The sequence below is a fragment of the Portunus trituberculatus genome, chromosome 14, assembly GCF_017591435.1.
Source record: "Portunus trituberculatus isolate SZX2019 chromosome 14, ASM1759143v1, whole genome shotgun sequence".
Lineage (NCBI taxonomy): Eukaryota > Metazoa > Arthropoda > Malacostraca > Decapoda > Portunidae > Portunus > Portunus trituberculatus.
Window position 1 is genome coordinate 14,722,793 of NC_059268.1, and position 21,956 is coordinate 14,744,748.

The 21,956-nt window shown below is 42.9% G+C and overlaps 1 protein-coding gene across 14 annotated transcripts in view; it reads left to right on the plus strand.

The window, feature by feature from the left end:
• Positions 1–4,196: 4,196 nt before the first annotated feature.
• The window catches only part of LOC123503459 (catenin alpha-like), a 33,108-nt gene continuing 15,348 nt past the window's right edge, over positions 4,197–21,956 (plus strand). For 7 of the 14 annotated variants that reach the window (XM_045253226.1, XM_045253235.1, XM_045253232.1 and 4 more), the window contains exons 1-3: positions 4,197–4,307; positions 20,647–20,686; positions 21,511–21,866. In XM_045253226.1, coding sequence (XP_045109161.1) covers positions 21,735–21,866 — 132 coding nt within the window. In that variant the 5' untranslated portion in view covers positions 4,197–4,307; positions 20,647–20,686; positions 21,511–21,734. Of the gene's footprint in view, positions 4,308–17,035; positions 17,151–20,646; positions 21,867–21,956 lie in introns of those variants that run through there. The other 7 variants (XM_045253229.1, XM_045253234.1, XM_045253238.1 and 4 more) reach the window with 4 other exon arrangements.

Consider the following 21,956-nt stretch of genomic DNA (forward strand, 5'->3'; position numbering starts at 1 on the left):
ATGGTGTGAGTACTAAAGCGTCGGTGTGTGCGCTGCCCACCTGTCCTAACACACTCTTCCTAGCTAAGTGACACAAACTAAGTGCTGTTAACGAACCTATTTAGGATGGAAGATTACCTTTGTCATGTTGAGGATGACAGCTTGTTAACATTTTGTAGGTCACCATCGTCACGTAACTGCTTTACTTCACACCGAAGAAAATGTACCAACTTTTTAATTCACTTTATTTTATTTATCTATCAATTTATTTAAATGTAAGAGAGGCACTGACCAAGGCCAACAAAAAAATGAAAAAAATAAAGGTCTAATTGAGTGTCAGTTCCCAAAGAAAAGTAAAGAATATTTTTATCGAAAAACGGAGAACAAGTGTTGTGAAAGCTCCTTCTTGAAAGAGTTCAAGTCATAGATGGGAGGAGATACAGAAGCAGATAGGGATGTGCAGTGTTTACCAGAGAAAGGGAAGAATGATTGAAAACACTGACAAGCTCTTAATTGAAATAGAGAGGTAAGTAGAATAGAGATGAAAGAAAGCAGTCATGTGTAGTGAAGCGCTCAAAGGAGACATGCAGTTAGCAAAATCAGAAGAGCACTTAGTGTGAAAATTGCTCTAGAAGATAGCAAGAGATGCAGCATATTACGGCTGTGAGAAAGGCTGAAGAGAGTCTTAAAAACAAGAGAATTTGATGATACGAAATACTTTTGATTGTGCTCTAGCTAAAAGATTGATATTAAAGAAAAGTTCTTCTCTTCCACCTTACATGTACTACACCATGTTCCATACAAGGATCCATGATAAAAGGTTCTTATACAAAGTTAGAAGCTGGATGATAAGAGAAACAGACAGAAACGACTTAAACTGCCTAACTTCCCGTTGAGACAATTAGTAAATGCCGAAGATGTTCAATGTCGAAGACGGGGCAATTCAAGTGAAGAGAGAGAGAGAGAGAGAGAGAGAGAGAGAGAGAGAGAGAGAGAGCTTCAAAAGTGACAATGAAGTGAACATCTCAACTCTGATTAAACTATTACTAAACTATTACATCGCTAAGAATAAATGTAGACGTATACTACTACTACTACTACTACTACTACTACTACTACTACTACTACTACTACTACTACTACTACTACTACTACTACTACTACTACTACTACTACTACTACTACTACTACTACTACTACTACTACTACTACTACTACTACTACTACTACTACTACTACTACTACTACTACTACTACTACTACTACTACTACTACTACTACTACTACTATCACTACTACTACTACTGCTACTGCTAACTACTACTACTAATCTTTTCAAATGTTCGTTCCCTATTTTGTTGCTTTAGATGACCTTTTTTATTATGTTAATTTTCATCATATTGTTGTTGCTACTAGAATGTTTCCACGGCGCTATCTGACCACCATGTTGCGGCGCATTCCCTCAGTAAAAACACATTTGCCGATTACATTCTGCGATTATTGTGAACAGTAATCGCATCGTCGCAACCTTACAGTGCATGCCTTCACAAACATAAAGCTTGGTGATGTACTCTTTAGTTGCATATCGATAAGGGACAGTCCCGTAAGTGGCAAGCAGATTCACCCCGTAAGGAAAGGGCAACTAACACTGATCCACTCTTGTTCGCTTATAATTCATGTGATGTCCGAGCTCAATGGCCAGGAAAGACACACACTGTACCATAGACGGCAAGCTCTATAATGAAATTATAGAGCTGCTCCCATGCACCAACAGGCTGGTTTAATTTGCTCACAGCTGATCGAGCCTCACTTGCAAACTGAAGGGTAGCATATGAAAATCTTTAGTCAATCTTATTCTAACTCAGTTTTTAATTATATCAATTAATGAAGCAAGAAGCCACCAAGAACAAATTAATGCACTAAGTATACAGTACACTATAGTACGTAAGCAGGTATTAGCTAATATAGAAAGCAACAATTGGTACAGTTTCTTTGCCTCAGTGATGGGAACTCAGAGTGTGATGAAAATGAATTATTTACTATATACACCCTAGGGCCTAGAACACCTGGACGCAAATATTTGAGAGAGAGAGAGAGAGAGAGAGAGAGAGAGAGAGAGAGAGAATTCTGAAGCTTATAGTTATTATTATTATGTTTTCCTGATGTAAAAAAAAAAAAAATTATTGGCTTTCGTCAATAAAAGTTTAAAGAAATGCAGAAGCAATCAGGGAGTTTAGAAGTATATCAGAGAAAGCGATGAAAGATTGTAAATGTTCTGGTCAACTCCTGCACTCAGCCCAGTAATACGCCCCTACCACTACCCACACGCCTGCACCCAACATTCTCTTGCCACCACCCATCCATGCTAATTTGTTAATATTTGCATGCTTGTGTGAAGATAGATAATTTTACACATAACTTTTAAAACTAGTCAGGCAGGAAGTGTTTTGATGTTGTTGATTTTAGTTAAGGAACGTATTATGTCATAGAATAGCAAGCATTCGACCGTGGCTCCGTTTTTTCTATAGTCATTTTTTTCTTTATTATTTACGTAATTTAGCTGAGTCCCCCTTATTCCCGCTCTTTGATGACATCACAAGATATTGACTCATCATAGCCCCCCCAGATCGTAAATATTTTGCCTAATATTCGGATGTGTAGATGAAAGCAATAGAAAGAAGAAGAAAGGAGAAATAAAGAAGGATGGGAAGAATAGAAAGAGAAAGAGATCGAGGAAGAAGAAGAGAAGCAGTCAAGCCACAATACTTAACTTTCCCACAACTTCCTTAATATTTTGTCTAATATCTATTGTTTTCTAAGTGCTTTGATGTGATTCTAGGTTCAGGGGTGTAGAAGGAAGGAATAGAATTGACAAAAAGGAGAAACAATGGAGGAGGACGAAGAAAAATAGAATAAGAGAAGCGGAAGAGAAGAGAGGAGAGGGAGGCAGCAATATTTAGTTAAGTTTCCGTTGTAATCTTACCGTCCTTTGTATTGCATTTGGGTGTTTTTGGGTATATTTGATAAAAAAGAGAAAAAGAATCAGAAGAGGAGCCAAGCTGGAATATTTAGCTAAGTTTCTCTTGTAATCTTGCCGTTCTTTATATTGCATTTTGGTGTTTTGGGGTATTATATTTGAGGTATATTAAGTGTGTTTGATAGTATTACAAGATGGGTGCATTTTGTGTTTTCATAATGTATGCTTCTTGTTTTGTAGATATTTTTACGTATCAAGTGTGGTGTGAATTGGTGTAAGTGTTTGTGTGTGTGTTTTGAATGTGCTTGGGAACATTTTGAAGGGTTATATTATGTTTTAAGATAATTTTGAGGATTTTATATGGTTTGAATGTGTGTGGGTGGTCTTTGTGGGTGTGTTTGGGTGTATCGGGGTGGGTTTAAATTGGGTGTATAATAAGTGTTTCTAGTGAGTTTTATGTATGTTTGGGGGCATTTTGAAGTGTTCCATGGTATTCTGAGGGTGTTTTGGATAATGATTTTGGCTATTTCTAGTGAATTTTAGGAAGTCTACAGGTATTTTGAGTTGTTGCATGGTTTTTTTTTAGTGTTTTTGGTAGTTTTGAGTGTTTGAAGTGGTTTGGTGTGGTGTGTTTGCGGTGTGTTTTTATTGTGTTGGGGTGATCATTCTTTGGGACTGTGTGGTTTGTGAATTCAGGCTATGTGCTATAACTATCATTGAGCTATTTGGACTGTGTGGTTGATACTTGTGTTGTGTGGTTGGTAAATTTGTGGTGCGTGATTAGTAAATGTGCTGTTCTGTTTGTGAATTCGTAGTGCGTTATTTGTAACTTTGTGTACTATGTAGATTGTATACTTTGGGTTATCTGTCAGACAGGCAATTGGGCTACGGGTTTTCAAATTTTGGGCTATATGCTCTATCTTTGCCGCTAATGCTGTTGATCAAGGATATTGTACAGTGAATGTCGTGTTTATCATTAGAAAATATATGAGGTGAGTAACTGTTGCTACATTCACCTGCTAGGAGTAAATCATTAGTATGAGACATGCCTTTACAACGGCCCTCCAGTATTCTTTTTTTGTGCTTTTCCTATGTCTTGTTTGTTATCTTGCATTTTTTAATCACAATTTAATCTTACTAGCAATTTCTATATCATTTCCTCATAATATTTTCGCGTAATATCCTCTGGTGTATGTACCCAACTTGAATGGAAAGTAAATCTGGCAACACTGGAAGGACGACTGCTCGGACTGCTCCCCGCCCCGCCGCGACCACCCCAGTCATAGCTACAAAGTGACGGGAGGGTGATGTGCATAGTGCCAGTGGGATTTATAACTGCTTCAACCTCACTGTAAGTACCAGAATATTTCATTATCCTGACTAGAGTGAAACAGGAGGCGTGAATATTAAAACTGAGATGCATTGTGGGCCATTTCCTGTTGAGAACTTGGCGAATTTCATCATTTTTAAACAACCACTTGGAGATTGGAGGAGGAGGAGGATGCTAGCAGGATGGAGGGAAGGAAAAGAGTGTTGTAAGAATGCCCAGTGTATCGGGAAGACCTGTGTTGTGTTCTGTGGGTGATGTGAGGGTGGGAAAGCGTGAGGCGTGGTCGGCAACTTATGGGTATGGTGGTTGGTACACTTCTGGCTGGCTGGCTGGCTATTGTCTGTCAGTGTTGTGTGGCTGTGGCTGTGGCTAGACCAAGGTTGAAAGCGCAGCATCAGCCAAGGAGCCCCGTGAAGGAAGAGGGCAAAAGGGTGTCTCCTGCTGTAGGGATGGACGCGGGGGATTGGTTCAGCTGTCAGGGTGAAGGGCCTGGGTCAAGGGCGTCTCCTGATGTAGGGATTGACGCGGAGGTTTGGTTCAGCTGTGGGGGTGCCTGTCTGGGTCTGTGTTTGAGCTGTGTACCGCTGAAGTGGGTTTGTTCACCTGTTCGCCTGGTCCGCTGCCAGTGTCACGGGTAAGCTGGACCCACCCACCCACAGTCCCACACCAGACAAAGGAGTGAATGCTGTGTTGCTTTTCAATGGGAGAGAGAGACAGGAACACAAAAGATTGATAGGAATACAGGCTGATGCAAATATTTTCCCCGGGGAAATGAATAAATTATTGTATATATAAATGTCAAAAGATCTTTAAGCCTCCCATGAGTTTCAGACAAGGATTAAATTGAGAATTATGTATTTTTTTTATATTTGGGCTTGAAATTTGGTTGCATAGAAGTTATTGTGAATTTATTATGTGGTATTAGAATATATTAACCTATTCAGTGGTAAATAATTCCCTTGCCTTCATCCCTTTCCATTTTTCAGACACATTTTTGTACTAGAGTGTATTAATAAATTTGTGAAGTGTAGAAAATAGAAATGAAGCTCTTATTCTGTTTATTCTCCATGAAAATTGCACTTCTTTACTGCACTGACAGTTACTTAAAGAAAAAAAAGGCAGTATAGGAAAGGAAAACTCTATCTTGTGCTCTAAATATTATGTTGCAAGAGTACTTAGTTGATTTAACCCCCTTAATACTGAGACACATTTTTACCATGATTTTTAGGGTATGGGCAGACTATTTTATTTGCATTAGGAAGGGTCTATGGATGTCAAGAGATTAATGACCAAAGACTTTACTATTTTAATCACCACATAAGTTTCTGAAGCAGTATGAAATAACTAAATAATTACCTAGTAACGAGAATTAATATGAAAACAATTTGGTACTGAAGGGGTTAAAAGGCAAAAGTCTCACCTGCTTGGCTCTCCCTTATTGCCATGGTTAGGCAGACAGGAAAGTAATGTATGAAAAAAATAAAGGAAATAGCCCAATTCTGTGGGTACAGCAGTCTCTAAGGGAAGAAAGTGCTTGAGGAGGTGAATTCTAAGATCTAAAGACAGTACTGTGCACGAAGCAGATCAGTTTTTTTATTGACTTTCAGGTGTGCCAGTCTGTAAGGCAAGAAATTACTTGAGGAGATGAATTGCAATAAAAAAAAACATGTTGTGTAACCTAAGCAGATCACTTTATTAGTCACTTTATAATGTTTAAGTGGATACAGAGGAGATTCAGCTCACCAATTATTATCTGTTTTTGTAGGTTCTGCACAGATATCACTGAATTTCAGCATTTCTCAGCAGTATTTTCTCTCCAGGATTTGAACCCTTTCACTTCTAATTGGCATGTGTCTCCTTAATCACAGTGTTTATAGGTTCTGCAATGATATCACAATGAATTTCAACATTTCCTAGCAGGATTTTCTTTCCAGGACTTTAACCTTCTCACTTGTAATTTGCTTGTATCTCCTTATTCACAGACTGCTCAGATATATAATTTTTTGCTCTACAGTCACAGCCATACGCTAAGAAAATAACGAGAAGCATCTTTTACTCATGATCTGAAATTCTGAATATTTTTTAAAGAACCTATTTTTTCATCATGCTTGGCGTAAGGCATTGTGAGCTGCGGTGCCAGATTTGATTGTAGGTACTGTCTAGAGATCGCAGTTTATGGTTTTTATATTCTCCTTTCATTACAGGTGCTTATAAATGCTACATACATTGCTTTTAGTCCTGCCTTCTTCTGTATTTTCATCTATATTTAACCTGAACTCATTTAAGAGGGATGTTTCAAGACATTTATCTCATTGTCTTGGCTAACTCTCATGATCTTGTTTGGGGACTGGTATTTTAGTGGTCTTTTTTGTTTAACTGTCTTCACTGCCCTTGGCCAGATTGCTGCTCTAGGCCAGATTTCCCCTTATATTAAAAAGAAAGGAATTGATACAGCACTTGACACTGCTGCTCCATCCCAACAGTCAAGAAGATACTGTGGTGTCACTATTTACTGCATCAGCTGAATCTATTATGCCAAGTGTTGGGTTGGCCTTGGTTCCAAATGCAGACAAAGGCTTCAGGTACATTTTCACCAAAACTGGGTGCATAGTTCATAAAAGGGAATAAAGTTGACCTTGATTTAGTGGATACAGTTCATGATTAGAAAGAGAATTGACTGTAAGACATGGCCATAGTTTGTAACAGTGTAGAAATTCACCTAAGTCCATTCATTGTTATTTACCACATTTTTCTTCATTGTACTGGCTAAATATTGCTACATGTATTCCTTTTCACCTCTTTCCTTCATGCAATTGGTGTCTGAATTGTAACTTGATCATAGACAAGCAGAAAAAAACGTGATTCATTGAGAGAAAATGAAAAAGGGAAGCAAAACTGAGAGAATAGTAACAGTATCTACCATAGTACAGTACAGTAGAGGTATTTGTTTCAGTTTCTATTGTGCATTGTCAGTGGAAATCTTCATAAATATCATAACAGGCAATATTCTCCTGCCCAGATGAGTTTTAGCAGTATAATTGGTGTTTCTGTTTGTAATTGTCATTTTAGATACAATTACCATCTTGTATTTTCTACATGAGATGGGAACTGGATGGCATTGCCTAAAAATCATTAATGTATGTGTGGAGTTAATTTGGAAGGAATGAAAGGTCAACCCCTTCAGTACTGCGATGGATGGAGTGGAGAAACACTATTACTGGGATTAGGAAGGTGAGAGAGAGAGAGAGAGAGAGAGAGAGAGAGAGAGAGAGAGAGAGAGAGAGGGGGGGAGGGGGGGATATTGCTTAGGAAAAGTAAGAGGAGATGAGAAAAGGTTATAGTGACACACACACACACACACACACACACACACACACACACACACACACACACACACTACATACCGCATAGTGTAGTGGTTAGCACGCTCGACTCACAATCGAGAGGACCGGGTTCGAGTCCCGGTATGCGGCGAGGCAAATGGGCAAGCCTCTTAATGTGTGGCCCCTGTTCACCTAACAGTAAATAGGTACGGGATATAACTGGAGGGGTTGTGGCCTCGCTTTCCCGGTGTGTGGAGTGTGTTGTGGTCTCAGTCCTACCCGAAGATCGGTCTGTGAGCTCTGAGCTCGCTCCGTAATGGGGAAGACTGGCTGGGTGACCAGCAGACGACCGAGGTGAATTACACACACACACACACACACAGAGAGAGAGAAAGCAGTGAGTGGAAGTAAGCAAAGGTGACGAAGGCACATCTCTAGGGAAGAGAGAGAGAGAGAGAGAGAGAGAGAGAGAGAGAGAGCGAGAGAGAGAGAGAGAGAGAACAGGAAGAGCAAGGAGTAAAGACAGTGTAAAGTCAGCAACATATAAACATAGGTAAACCCATCACCACCACTACCACGGCCACCACCTCCGCCATATTGATTCTCCTGCCCTAGTTCCTACTCCCTGCTGCTGCTGCCCACTTCCCCACTGCAGCCCACCACCCTCCGTCCTCCCGCCTGCAGTACACACGCTTCTATCGCCACCCTAGGGCCATTCAGCTCCCCAGTGCTTCAAGGGGACGGCTCACTATACCCCTCTACCTCTATGCTTGGGAGTACTCGCCCGAACTGTCTGTGTACTCGTGCGGGAAGTATTTTGTATATTTTTGGAGCTGTCAGGTGAAGGGCAGGTGTTTCACGGGACTGGTGGTGCGATTGGGTCAAGTGGATGGTATTTTTTTAGTGTAAGCGGTGAAAGCTGGCCATGGGTAATATGAAATGGAGGGATAATGCCCATTTAGTTGTTAGTTCCCTTGTTGGTCCGAGAGTTAGCCGAAAAAAATGGGATAATCGTCTTGAAATCTACCTCTGCAATGAATTCGTGTCATAGGAAGTTGGTAATACAGAGACAGATAAGCAGTTATATGTACGGTATGAGGGAAAGTCAGCGGAAGGCAACCTAAAACGAAAAAAAAAAAAAAATGCTCACTTTATTATCAGTCCCCTTGCAGGTCCGAGAATTAGCCCTGAAAAAGGGGTGAATGTCTTGAAACCACCTCCTTAAATGGTCATGTCATAGGAAAATGGAAATACAGAAGCAGATAAGGAATTACATGTACGTTATGGGGGAAAGTCAACGGAGGTGTTTTATGGACAGAATACGGGCGTTTAGCGATCTCATAGAGGGTTTAATCACTGTGTGGTATACTCAAAGCTGGTTTTTTTTATGCATTGGGAGGCAAGGAAGGGTTCGTGAGGCACAAAGGGCGTTTCACTTGGTTAATTGTAAGAGTTAGTGTAGCAGGTGAGACAATAATGAAGTCCACACACAATTTGCATGGTGATTACCCCATTATTTGTTGGTTCAATACTCGTATAAAGTTCAGTTCTGTGAAGACTCGGGGCCGCTCTGAAACTCATACGCTGCACTTCCACTATGCTCTACGTGTTCAAGTTTGTTACGCTTGTTTTTAACCCCTTCAGTAGTGGGAAACAGTTTTTATCGAGTTTGGGTACGATTAGACGGTTTTATTAACATTAGGAAGGATTTATGGAGGTCAGAAGATTAATGGCCACAGTCCCTCACGTAAGTTTCAGAAGCTGTTTAAAATTGCCAAGTAGGAAGCAGAATGAAAAAGGAAAATGCGTTCCTGGTGGTGAAGAAGTTAGGGTGTTTTTATGTCTATATGAGAAGACTACAACTTTTAACTAGAGAAACAGTCGTGGGAAGAAAATCGTCTCAGAATACGTTTGCTACATTTATTTTTAATGGTGTTTCTTTTTTTTTTTTTTAGGTTAAGACAATTTTGAACTAGAGAAACAATTGTGAGAACCAGGCTAGTCATATCAGGGGCCTTTTAAAACAGTCGTGGTAAGAGCAATTAGTTTCAGAGTACGTTACACTTGTTTTTAATCTCTTTAGCGCCATGACGCGTCTTTATATTCATTTTGGTTACTGTTTATACGGCTTTAGAAACTTGTGGGGATTGAAATAGTGAAAACTGTAGCCATTAATCCTCTCACCTCCATAGACCCTTCCTAATGTAAATAAAATCGTCTAATTATAAATAAGACTCATGGTAAAAATGCGTCCCAGTATTGAAGGGGTGTTTTTTTTATGAGATTAAGACAATCTTTTTTAAACTACAGAAATAGTCTTGAAAACCAATGGCCTTTTAAAAGCAGTCGTGAGAACAAAGCTTTTCAGAATACGGGAACGCAGGGTCTGTCAGTGCAATGTGTTTCAAGGTGGGGCCATTCGTCGGGCGGCGCGGCTCGGTCCTCCATAACCAGTATTGGGCAATACCAGCGGTGCATGGAGCCAGGGAAGCATCGGGAGACGTGATCGGACAAGCATTTCCTTACACTAGACTGCGTTGGAGCCCCGAGTCCCCTCATGGCTGGTGGTCGTGGAGGAATCGTGGCGGTACATGGCGGGATCTCATCACACACACACATACACGCCCGGTAGCTCAGTGGTTGGAGCGCTGGCTTCACAAGCCAGAGGACCGAGGTTCGATTCTCCGGCCGGGTGGAGATATTTGGGTGTGTCTCCTTTCACGTGTAGCCCCTGTTCACCTAGCAGTGAGTAGGTACGGGATGTAAATCGAGGAGTTGTGACCTTGTTGTCCCGGTGTGCGGTGTGTGCCTGGTCTCAGGCCTATCCGAAGATCGGAAATAATGAGCTCTGAGCTCGTTCCGTAGGGTAACTAACGTCTGGCTGTCTTGTCAGAGACTGCAGGAGATCAAACAGTGAAACACACACATACATTTCTGCAATCTCATGTTATCTGGTGGCGTGCGTGCATACGTGCGTGTGAGATGCAGAGGAGGGGTTCCAATGCCCCCCTCAGCGAAGGTCCAGCCCCGTCACCTGCATCACCTCACCTTTAATGCACGGGCGGGAGGGGCTAGACTAGAGTGACCTGCCGGGGCTACGAGGCAACGACCAATGTGCTTACTGTTATTTGCTGGTGAACCTATCGCAGTCAGGTATCGGAAAGCGCTCTCTCTCTCTCTCTCTCTCTCTCTCTCTCTCTCTCTCTCTCTCTCTCTCTCTCTCTCTCTCTCTCTCTCTCTCTCTCTCTCTCTCTCTCTCTCTCTCTCTCTCCGGCAAAATACATCAATATCACGCCCTTCTTGTCATTATATCTTTTTCCTCCTCCTCCTCCTCCTCTTCCTCCTCCTCACCACCACCACCATCATCATCACCACCACCACCACCACCACCACCACCACCACCACCACTACCACCACCACCACCACCACCACCACCACAAAAGAAGGAAAAGTCATGAATATGCTTACAAATACACCAACACACTGTTTTCCCTGTAAATTGAGGTTACCGTGCCTTGACAAAAGTCCTCTTGATCATTCCCTGGCCAGTCTGAGCTGTGTGTGTGTGTGTGTGTGTGTGTGTGTGTGTGTGTGTGTGATTTATGTTTCTTATTCTTCTATGTTTGTCTTCCTCTCCTTCCATCCTGCGTGACTGTGACTGACTGACTTGCCTAGCTCATTTTCCCTTCTCTGGGTGGCTCGTATTCTCAAACCCTTCTGTGCTTCATCTCCACCACTTCAAAAGGCTTTATCTAAATTTATACAAGTTTTTGAAGGTGTTTTTACGTTTCTAGAGGCAGAGTGACAAAACTTCTACATTATTAACTGGAGATACACTCTTGAAAACCCCACTAGTCATTTCTGTGGCCTTGGAAAATAGTCGTGGTTAGAGAGCAAAGCGTTTCATGAAGACGGACCTCACTTGTGGCTTGTGAGTGCGGAAGGAAAGGTAAATGTACAGACTGCAAGGTTGGAAGGATGTATCAGAGTGGGTATGCGTAGAATGTGGAGTATGTGTGTATGTGTGTGTGTGTCTATTTCAGTCTGGAAAATAGTGGTGAGAGAAATACGTATTCTTTTGTATCTGAATATAATAGCACACTCGCCTACAACTCTCTCTCTATTCCCCCCTGCCTCTCTTCCCACTTCCTCCCTCTTCCCCACCAAACACGTGACTTCAAGGCTATTAAGATTAAGCTGGATGAAAGTAGATGTGTCGACAGAGAACACGCGTACAACTTAAACCCAGTATGCTACAACACACACACACACACACACACACACACACACACACACACACACACACACACACACACACACACACACACACACACACACACACACACACACACACACACACTGGTATATTATTTCATACACCACAGATTACGAATATTAGGTATTAATTTCGTAGTGGTGCTTTATAACCATACACTACTTTTTATTTCCAGATTCATTTATACATCTGTGTTTGTATGGCGAGAGATTACACTGGCCTTAACAGATACAGTGAACGTTCTGTCTGGCAAACTTTTTCATCTTTTTTTCTCAATTTTCCTGGTCTTGGCTTGCATCCTTCCCTGGCACGTGCGAGGAATGGACTCAGCATCTACCCGGGAGATTGACATTGTGTGCAAACTCGCCGGGGAAAGAACAATAGGCACAGGAGTAATCCAATCACATTCACACTCGGGGGGGAATCACCTACCTGCAGAGAGAGAGAGAGAGAGAGAGAGAGAGAGAGAGTGGGATAATTTTATTTCGTAGATAGAGAGAATCAGGATAATTTTATTTCGGAGAGGGAGAGAAAGAGAAAAGAGAGGGCCTGAGTTTAGTGGCGTTGTGTGCAGGCTGTGTCGGTGGCGGTGGCGGCCCCGGCGAGGCCTCCAGCGGTGGCCTCCCCTCTGCCATTCGTCATCGATCTGGCCGAGGGTGAGGGGACGCGCCGCACACCAGCACGCCTCCGAGGGCTAGGTCAGGGCTTCCTCACGTTGCTTGCGGCGTGCTGCCTCTGCTTTACTGACTGATAAAGGGGCTAGCTGAGAGAGAGAGAGAGAGAGAGAGAGAGAGAGAGAGAGAGAGAGAGAGAGAAATAAGATAATCATGCCTCTTCTCCTACGTCTTCTCTTCTCTCTCTCTTCTCTTAATGATGTACAGAAGATGTCAAAAGAAAATATTACTAGAGAGAGAGAGAGAGAGAGAGAGAACCTTGGATAGAACACTCATTGTACACTTATTCCCCGTCACTTCATGACACTCAGCAGAGGTTAGTATCCTGAAATGCCTTGTAGCTCTCACCAAGGACTGTTTTCCAAGGACACATACATGACTGACTATCTCCTCTCAGTAATAGCATGGCGATCTTGTTAATCTGGCACTGGAGATCATAAAAACACCATAGTTAGTTTTATTGAGCAAATAGTCCATGTTTACAGCAAAGTGAAAGTTACAATATTCCCGTTGGTGCAAATAAGGCAGGATACTTTTACAAATATAGATTAAAATCGTCACCCAAGTACTATTTAACCCCTTCAGTACCATGACACGTCTTCGTATTCCTTCCGCTTATTATTTGGCCATTTTATACAGCTTCAGAAACTCATGTGGTGATTAGAATAGTGAAAACTCTGGACCATTAACCTTCTGACATCCATAGAATCTTGCTAGTATAAATAAAATCGTGTAATCAGCCAAAAATGATTACTTCTATAACTAACATAACTATAACATAGCTTAACATGCAGCTTCAGTTAGAGAGAGAGAGAGAGAGAATTTCAGAATACAAGCTTAAGTTAGGGTCGACCTTCACTGCCTTCCTCCACTCCCTCTCCTTCACACTGCATCCTCTTGTAACGTTATCGTACTGCAAATAATCGCATTGACAGGTTTGCATTCCTGGTGGCTTAGGAGCGTTTAGCCTTCGTATCACATTCCCGAGGTGAATTATTAGCCTGTGAGCTCTGCGTGGCACCTGCTGCTGCATCTTGTCCTTCCTAATCACGCCACAACAGCTTTGGTAAGATTAGGTTACGAAGTTTGGTTGGGTCAGGTTAGGTTAAGACTAAGGCCCGTATTCAGAAACGCTTTGCCCTCTCACAACGACTACTTTCCAAGGCTACAGGGATGATTAGCGGGATTTTCAAGTGTTTTCCCAGTTAATAATGCGGTAATCTTGTCAACTTGTCTCTAGAAACGTAAAAACACCTTTAAAAACTCGGGTAAGTATAAATACAGCTTTTTTTTAAATAGTGGAGGTGAAGCACAGAAGTGTTTGAGAATACGTGCCTAAACACTTCAGCCTCTTATCTCGAATACAGCCTCTAGTGGAAGTAATTGGGGTATAATGGTTGTTTTGTGCCTAGAGTGAATGTTTTAACAAGGTTCTGCTTCTGTTAATGGGAGACAACATGAGAACCAGACTTTGGAAGGTATGTTATGTTAGATTATGGTTAGGTTAGGCTTTGGAGAGTCTTAGTAAGGGAAGGAGACGCTTTAGAATACATGGAGTTTAGGTATGCCTTTGTAGTGCAGCATCTGTTCCACGAATAACACGAATACAGTTGGCTTGTCTAGTGAGTCAGGGAAAGTTGTGACGATGTGTGCACTGCCGCGGGATGGCTGTGCTCTCGACGCTGCCATTTCTCTCCTGCGGTGTGTGTGTGTGTGTGTGTGTGTGTGTGTGTGTGAGTGATGAAGTCCTGTCTATGATAAAGCCCAGAAAATAAGGTCGTTGAAAATATGTTGAAAATTAAGAAGAAAATAATGTCCTTATGCTCTCGTGTGTGTGTGTCTGTGTGTGTATGTGCGTGCGTGTGTGAATGTACGGAAGACAAAAAAGAGAGAAAGGGAAGTGGAGGGAAGGGAAAAATCGGAACCAGACATGAAATCTACCCATATAACCTGTACTGTATGTGGAAAGGTCTGACATTTTCCTCCCTCCGTCTCTGTTATGGCGTGGGTGTATGTGCTTCATCACAGAGTACAGTGGTGTGTTTACTGCCGCCGTAGTATTCCCGTGAGATGGCCATACAAAGCTATCGATTGTGTCATGTGCACGGCCTGCCTTCCCTGAGTTCCCTCCGCCTCACACACACACACACGCAGACACACACACACGCACAGAGGCAACATGTGTCAGTATTTTGGCTCTTTACCTCTACTTTTTAACACTAGTGAGAAAATAAGGATAGGGAAAGCTACAAGACGCCATCAAACCAACACGCACACACACACACACACACGCACTGTATACAGGCGACATGTGTCCGTGTTATGAAACCGTCTGGCTTCTTATTTCTGCTTTTTTAACACTTGAACTTGAGCGATTTTAAAGTAGTGGAGGTATGACGCAGAAGGGTTTCAAAATAACACACACACACACACACACACATCCCCAGTCTTACCAAACACTGCTCCGATAACCAGGTAATCAAACAAGGATATATCGCAGACGTTGCGACATGAACAAGCAATGAGTAAGAAAACAAGTAAAAAAGAGAAAAAAAGTTCCGTGGTCGGTGCGTAGATGATGTCACGCCTGATAAGATAAGCGCCGTGGTGGTGGCTGATAACGACCCTCCCTTGGTAAGCTTACAGTCTCCAGCAGAAATCTTGGTTGGTGTTCGTACTATACTTGTATGTAGGAGGAAGAGGAGAAAAGTTTGTATTGGTGGTCGTTGTAGTTTCTTAAGAATGATGATAAGTGTAAACATATTCTAGAAGGGATTGCTACTGCTACATCTTGTTGTTGTTGTTGTTGTTGTTGTTGTTGTTGTTGTTGTTATTGTTGTTCTTGTTCTTGTTCTTCTTCTACTACTGATAATAATAATGATAATATTAATAATAAACGCGATAGTGTTAAATATCACAATATACATGTAAATTCACTGGTAGGTCACGTTAAAGATGAGAATGAAGATATTGAGGACACCATAACTCTCTCTCTCTCTCTCTCTCTCTCTCTCTCTCTCTCTCTCTCTCTCTCTCTCTCTCTCTCTCTCGTTGTCAACCGCCACCTGTCAAACTACGCGTGTCGCAAGGGAGTGTTTCCAGGCGGCTCGACAGTCAGTCTTGAGTCAGACATGCAGACTTACCTCCACTGACTCAGCCGAACGAATATACCAATAGAGGAAAGGTGGACTCAATTATTATCTACGGGGAATATTGACTTATTTTACCTTACTGACGGGAGAAAGCACGAGACACGCCTGCACCACCCACACACACACACACGCACACACATTCAAGCTGACCAGTGCAAAAGGTAACAGGAATAAAGACGTGACTGGGACTCTGGGATGCTCTTAGGTCGGTGGTAGTAGTGGTGGTGGTGGTGGTGGTGGTGGCTGGGTGTCCATTGGGTGGGGGATGGTCCAAATATGTGCAGGAATCAGGTCAAGGGAAGCATTATTAAAGAATCTTGGTAATTAGTGTGGTGTGCTTCATGCCAGCGTGTACTGTGGTGGCATTTATAACGCAGATATCTCAGCTTCACCCCTTCCTCCTCGCTGGTGTTCCCGCTGTGGTGTTATTACAGGCAACCGTCCCTTGCGTGGGTGTGTGAGGCATTACTAGTGGTCACGCACCCCGCCCCGCTCCCTCCCCTCCTCCGTCCCTCTCCCTCAGTCTGCCAGCGTGACGTGAGCAGCCACGCCTCCCACCTTCCTCTGCCATAACGGGACAGGAAATGTCACTGATTACAACGCCTTTCTCTTTTACCTTTCCTCTTTCCCTTTCGCTTGTTTCCTTCTATGTCTTTCTATGAGTTAAGAAATACAGTATGTGGCGTGAGACGTAATTGAGATCAGATACTTGACCAAAATGTGGATTGGGTGTATGATGGTGTTTGAACAGTGAACTTATTGTTTAGTGTTACTTTTCTTTCGTGTCTCGTTGATGTCTGTAAGGTGGACGGGATCTCTAGGCCGATAAATCAGGCGCCTGAACTTCCTTGTATCATAATATTTCGTGCCTTCCATCGTGCAGGGAGTGAACTTTGAACAGGTACTGAGTGGGCAGGCGCAGCATCTCGGCGTGCGGCAGCCCCGGGACGTCACGTAGAGCAGGGGAGTCTGGCGCCAGTAATGTATGCAGTGTGCAGTCACCTTGATGAGGAAAGAAAGCCCAGACCGAGGCCTGCATCACCTCTGAGTCACCTGCCCTTGTCCTGCACACTGCATAACTCCCACCAACAGTCAACGCCAATGGATATTCTGCGTTTATATACTTTCATCACCTTTCCCCAGTGTGGGTTGCCTGCGGGCAAAGATGGAGTCACAGGTGTTGACGTCACTGTGACGGAATGTAGCTGGGTTGCCTGTGGTCGCCAACAGATAGTACTTGAAGGTGTCCTCGTACCCCACCCTGGGTCACGTGGTTCGCGCCGCTGTGGTGGTGACATGCGATCGGTGAGCGTGGTTGCCGGAGGGTGGTCAGAGGAGGTGGTGTGCTTGAAGACTTGGAGTGGCGAGGTATCTAGGGAGGAGGGCGCGGCACCGCCTCCGCAACACTACACCGCTGTGATTACGGCTACGCTAAACAGGCAAGGCTTGCGTCTCAGCCCCGAGGTGTACTACATCAGCGGCGCGAAGGAGTGGGCATGTGGGCAGGATATCAAACAACACACAGAACAGTGGCGGCCATTAATTAGATACGAGGATTGTTTTCACGTTACTGGGATAATAAATTGCTGAAAGGTTTACACACACACACACACACACACACGGTCTGACAGCAAACAACTGATGATTTTTTGCCAATGTTTTCCTGGCTTTAATTTAAGTTTTTCCTCCTTGCGCACAATCTGAGGTCTGACGGCAAACCTCGGTGTGAGTGAGAGGGAGTGGTGGGACTAGGAGGTGAGAGCGACCTCCGGCCCGTCCCTGACTCACCTCTCTTGGTGCTGATAAAGCCCAGCCGTGGTTCCTGTTCCCTGGCCACCCTCTAGCCACGCCACATCCGCAAGCCTGACTAACAAACTTCAGTGAATAAACTTGACTGCAACTCATCGATATATTAAAATAAGATACAATTGTCACTATTTTGATGAAGCGTGACATTACCTTTTGATAAACTTAAACCATTCCTAACCACGCATGGAAGATACACGTAGCTGTTACATTATATGCTTAGAGCGAGACAGTGACTGATGCTCTCATCTGACTGAGAAAGTGGGACAGTACAGTGGTGCGTAAAAGGGAAAGTGTCTTGTGTACAGAGCAATGAATGTCTGTCATGTAGTAAGGACAGGTCATTTCCTTATCTTCTCTCCACGTTTAAGATCAAATTATACAAGTTTCTCCTACGTTTCCTCTTCCCCTCTTCCCTTTTCCTCCGTGGCTGGCGGGGAAAGTAGGGAGGTAAGGCAGTGAAGGTTGGGGAAGGGAGAGACAAGAGGGAGGCATACGGGAGAGGGATGAGGAATAGAGAAGTGGGAGACAGAAGGGGAATAGATGTGGTCACTCATCCCTGCATTGTGCTTTAAATCAGTTGTAGCGACATGATGGAGAGAAGTGGGTCGCGCTGTATGAGGGATGACACGACGCCCTGCTCCTCGTGTGAAGTTGAAAAGTCTTATCTATTTTTCCTTCCACCTGTATTCTAGTTCCTATGACAAGAGTATGCAGGATTCATTTCTTTATCGCAGCGGCAGCGGTAATAACTTGAGGTGGCAGGAAGTCAGTACAATTGTATCAGTACAAAAGACATTTCCGCCACCGAGACTGCGGGTGGGTGGAGGGCATACGTACGTCTTTAGTGTGTCGCCTGTCATATTCTTCTTGGCTTCATTACCACTCCTCTTAGTATTCCTTAGATTTTGCGGCAGGAATTAGTCACACACACACACACACACACACACACACACACACACACACACACACACACACACACACACACACACACACTTAGTTTTAAAGAAAAATTGGATAAGTGTAGATATGGAGACGGGACCACACGAGCATAAAGCCCAGGCCCTGTAAAACTACAACTAGGTAAATACACACACGGCCCGGTAGCTCAGTGGTTAGAGCGTTGGCTTCACAAGCCAGAGAACCGGGGTTCGATTCCCCGGCCGGGTGGAGATATTTGGGTGTGTCTCCTTTCACGTGTAGCCCCTGTTCACCTAGCAGTGAGTAGCTACGGGATGCTATAGGACGCCTAACTTCTGATCTTTCACTTGTTTCTGATTGGGGCAGAGAAAACCTGGTTTTGTTCAATGCCTCAAAAACTCAATTTCTACAACTATCTACTCGACATAACCTTCCAGACAACTATCCTCTCTTCTTCAATAACACTCAACTTCCCCTCTCCTCTACATTAAACACACTCGGTCTATCCTTCACTAAAAATCTAAACTGGAAATTTCACATCTCTACTCTTGCTAAATCAGCTTCCAAGAAGTTAGGTGTCCTGTGGCGTCTTCGTCCATTTTCTCTCCCTCCCAGCTGCTTGCTCTGTACAGGGCCTTATCCGCCCGTGTATGGAGTATGGCTCTCATGTCTGGGGGATCCACACACAGCTTTACTAAACAAGGTGGAATCTAAAGCTTTTCGTCTTATCAACTCTTCTCCTCTAACTGACTGTCTTGATTCTTTAAGTCACCGCCGCAATGTTGCATCTTTATCTGTCTTCTACCGCTGTTTTCATGCTGTCTGCTCTTCTGAACTTGCTAACTGCATGCCTTCCCCCTCCTGCGGCCTCGCTGCACAAGACTCTCTACTTCTTCTCATCCCTATTCTGTCCATCTTCCTAATGCAAGAGTTAACCAGTATCTTCACTCCTTCATTCCCTACACTGGTAAACTCTGGAACTCTCTACCTGTGTCTGTATTTCCACCTGCCTATGACTTAAACTCTTTCAAAAGAGGAGTGTCAAGACACCTCTTACGTTAACTGGACCCTCCTTTTAGATTTTTTTGTTTTTTCTTTCTCCTACTTTCCTCTAAACAGGGCCTGGCAACCAGCGGGATTTTTTTTTTTCCAACACTGTTTTCCCTTGGCCAGTGCCCTTGTAATGTAAAAAAAAAAAAAAAAAAAAAAAAAATCGAGGAGTTGTGACCTTGTTGTCCCGGTGTGTGGTGTGTGCCTGGTCTCAAGCCTATCCGAAGATCGGAAATAATGAGCTCTGAGCTCGTTCCGTAGGGTAACGTTTGGCTGTCTCGTCAGAGACTGCAGCAGATCAAACAGTGAATTACACACACACACACACACACACCGCGTAGTGTAGTGGGTAGCACGCTCGACTCACAATCGAGAGGGCCGGATTCGGGTCCCGGCAAGCGGCGAGGCAAATGGGCAAGCCTCTTAATGTGTGGCCCCTGTTCACCTAGCAGAAAATAGGTACGGGATGTAACTCGAGGGGTTGTGGCCTTGGTTTGCCGGTGTGTGTTGTGTGTTGATGTGGTCTCAGTCCTACCCGAAGATCGGTCTAAGAGCTCTGAGCTCGCTCCGTAATGGGGAAGACTAGCTGGGTGACCAACAGGCGACCGAGGTGAATTACACACACATTTTTAAAGCATTTTTACAGTACAGAAATATTTCTCACAAAAAAAAAAAAATAACGTAATCAAGTGAAAATTAGTACATAACTATATACCTAATATCAATAGAATTTTTCCTTATCTATAATGTATTTGTAATTATTTAAGTAACAGGAAGCTAGGATTAACTGTTATGTTTACTGAATTGGGCTACACTCATACATGTTTCACTCTCCTTGATTTTTGTTAGTTCTGAGTGATATTCGTTCTCTGAGGGGAAAACTTTATATTTGTTCTATTATAACCATAGTATATCTCTTCAGTACCAGGACTTGTTTTCATATTCATTCTGGTTACTGTTTGGCAATTTTATACAGCTTCAGAAACATATGTGGGGATTAAAATAGTAAGGACTCTAGCCATTAACTTTGTGACTTCCATAGACCCTTCCTAATGCAAATGAAATCGTCTTATCATACCCATAAATTAAGGTGAAAATGCATCTCAGTATTGAAGAGGTTAAGAAGAGAAAATACATCACTACTCTTGTTTTTTCCAGATCCTTATGCCCAGTCAACTAACCGTCCAGCCAACAGTCTGTAAGTTGTGTCGGTGAGAGGTGTGTCTTGCTGATCTGAGCCACCATGACTCTGGACCACTACAACACGGGGGCCCCAGTGGTCCTCAAATGGGATCCCAAAAACTTGGAGATCCGCACTATGTCTGTGGAAAAGACTCTTGAACCATTAGTGATTCAGGTGACGTGTGATCATTAGATGCTCATTTCTACACCCCAGATTGTTGGTGCCAGCGTGAACGAAGCTGATGTAAAGTTTTGTACACCAGTGACTACCATATGAAAAATGTTCCTGTGACAGAGTAATCATATTGTCGTCATCAGCTTCTAACGCGAGTTTTGTGATGCTCTATTTTTCTTTTATTGCCTATGCTTATTTAGTGATTGGTAATATCTTTCAGCTTGTACACTTATGTAAGGTTGCTATGTATTGATTCTATTCAGGACTGAGTGATGTGTATTGATGTGTAAGGAGTATTCATGTGCTAGTATGACATCCAGCACCATAGTACATTTCTCCCTGTTGTGAAACTTAAAGGTGAAGAGAAATGATGGCAGCGAAATACTTTACTCTGCACGGAACTCTCTCTTAGAAGTTATTGATACATTTTCTGATGAGAGCATATAAACATTGTGTGAATTTGAGTATTTTAATGTCATCTGTTATGTATGTTCTATAATTAAGGATTTGCTGCAATGTGTTTCAGTATTTTGTGCTCTTTTCCTTTTCCAATTGCATTTTGTGTGGTAGATTACCTTACTTTTTTGTTGTACTTGAGCATCATAAAGCTAAAATCTGGGGTCCTTAGATTGTTTTTTGTTGATTGATTTATTTTGTTTTTTTAGGTTGAAGTGCATGAAGTGTTCAGTGTAGTTTGAAGTGCATGGTAACACATCACTCTTGGAAGAGAAGTGTTGCATGAACTGTGATGGGAAGACTGTCAGGCCTTTGGGATATGAAACTGTATCACAAATAAGCTGAAAGGCCAAACACTGTACTTCTTGAGAGTGGTGAACTCAAAGAATTAAAAGGACAGTTGTAGTGCATAAGAGAGAGACACAGTTGCACAATGCCTGAGAGTGTAAACCAGCAGGGGCAGGGCACAGACGCCGGCGGTGGTCTGGTGCTGCGATGGGACATAAAAAATCTGGAGATCAAGACCAGATCTGTTGAAAAGACTCTAGAGCCACTTGTCATACAGGTAAATTTTGCATATTACATTAAATTTCAGGTAAAAAGAATAAGATGCCTCTTTAGTTATACGTGTGGGGTGATTATAATATTTTTCAGA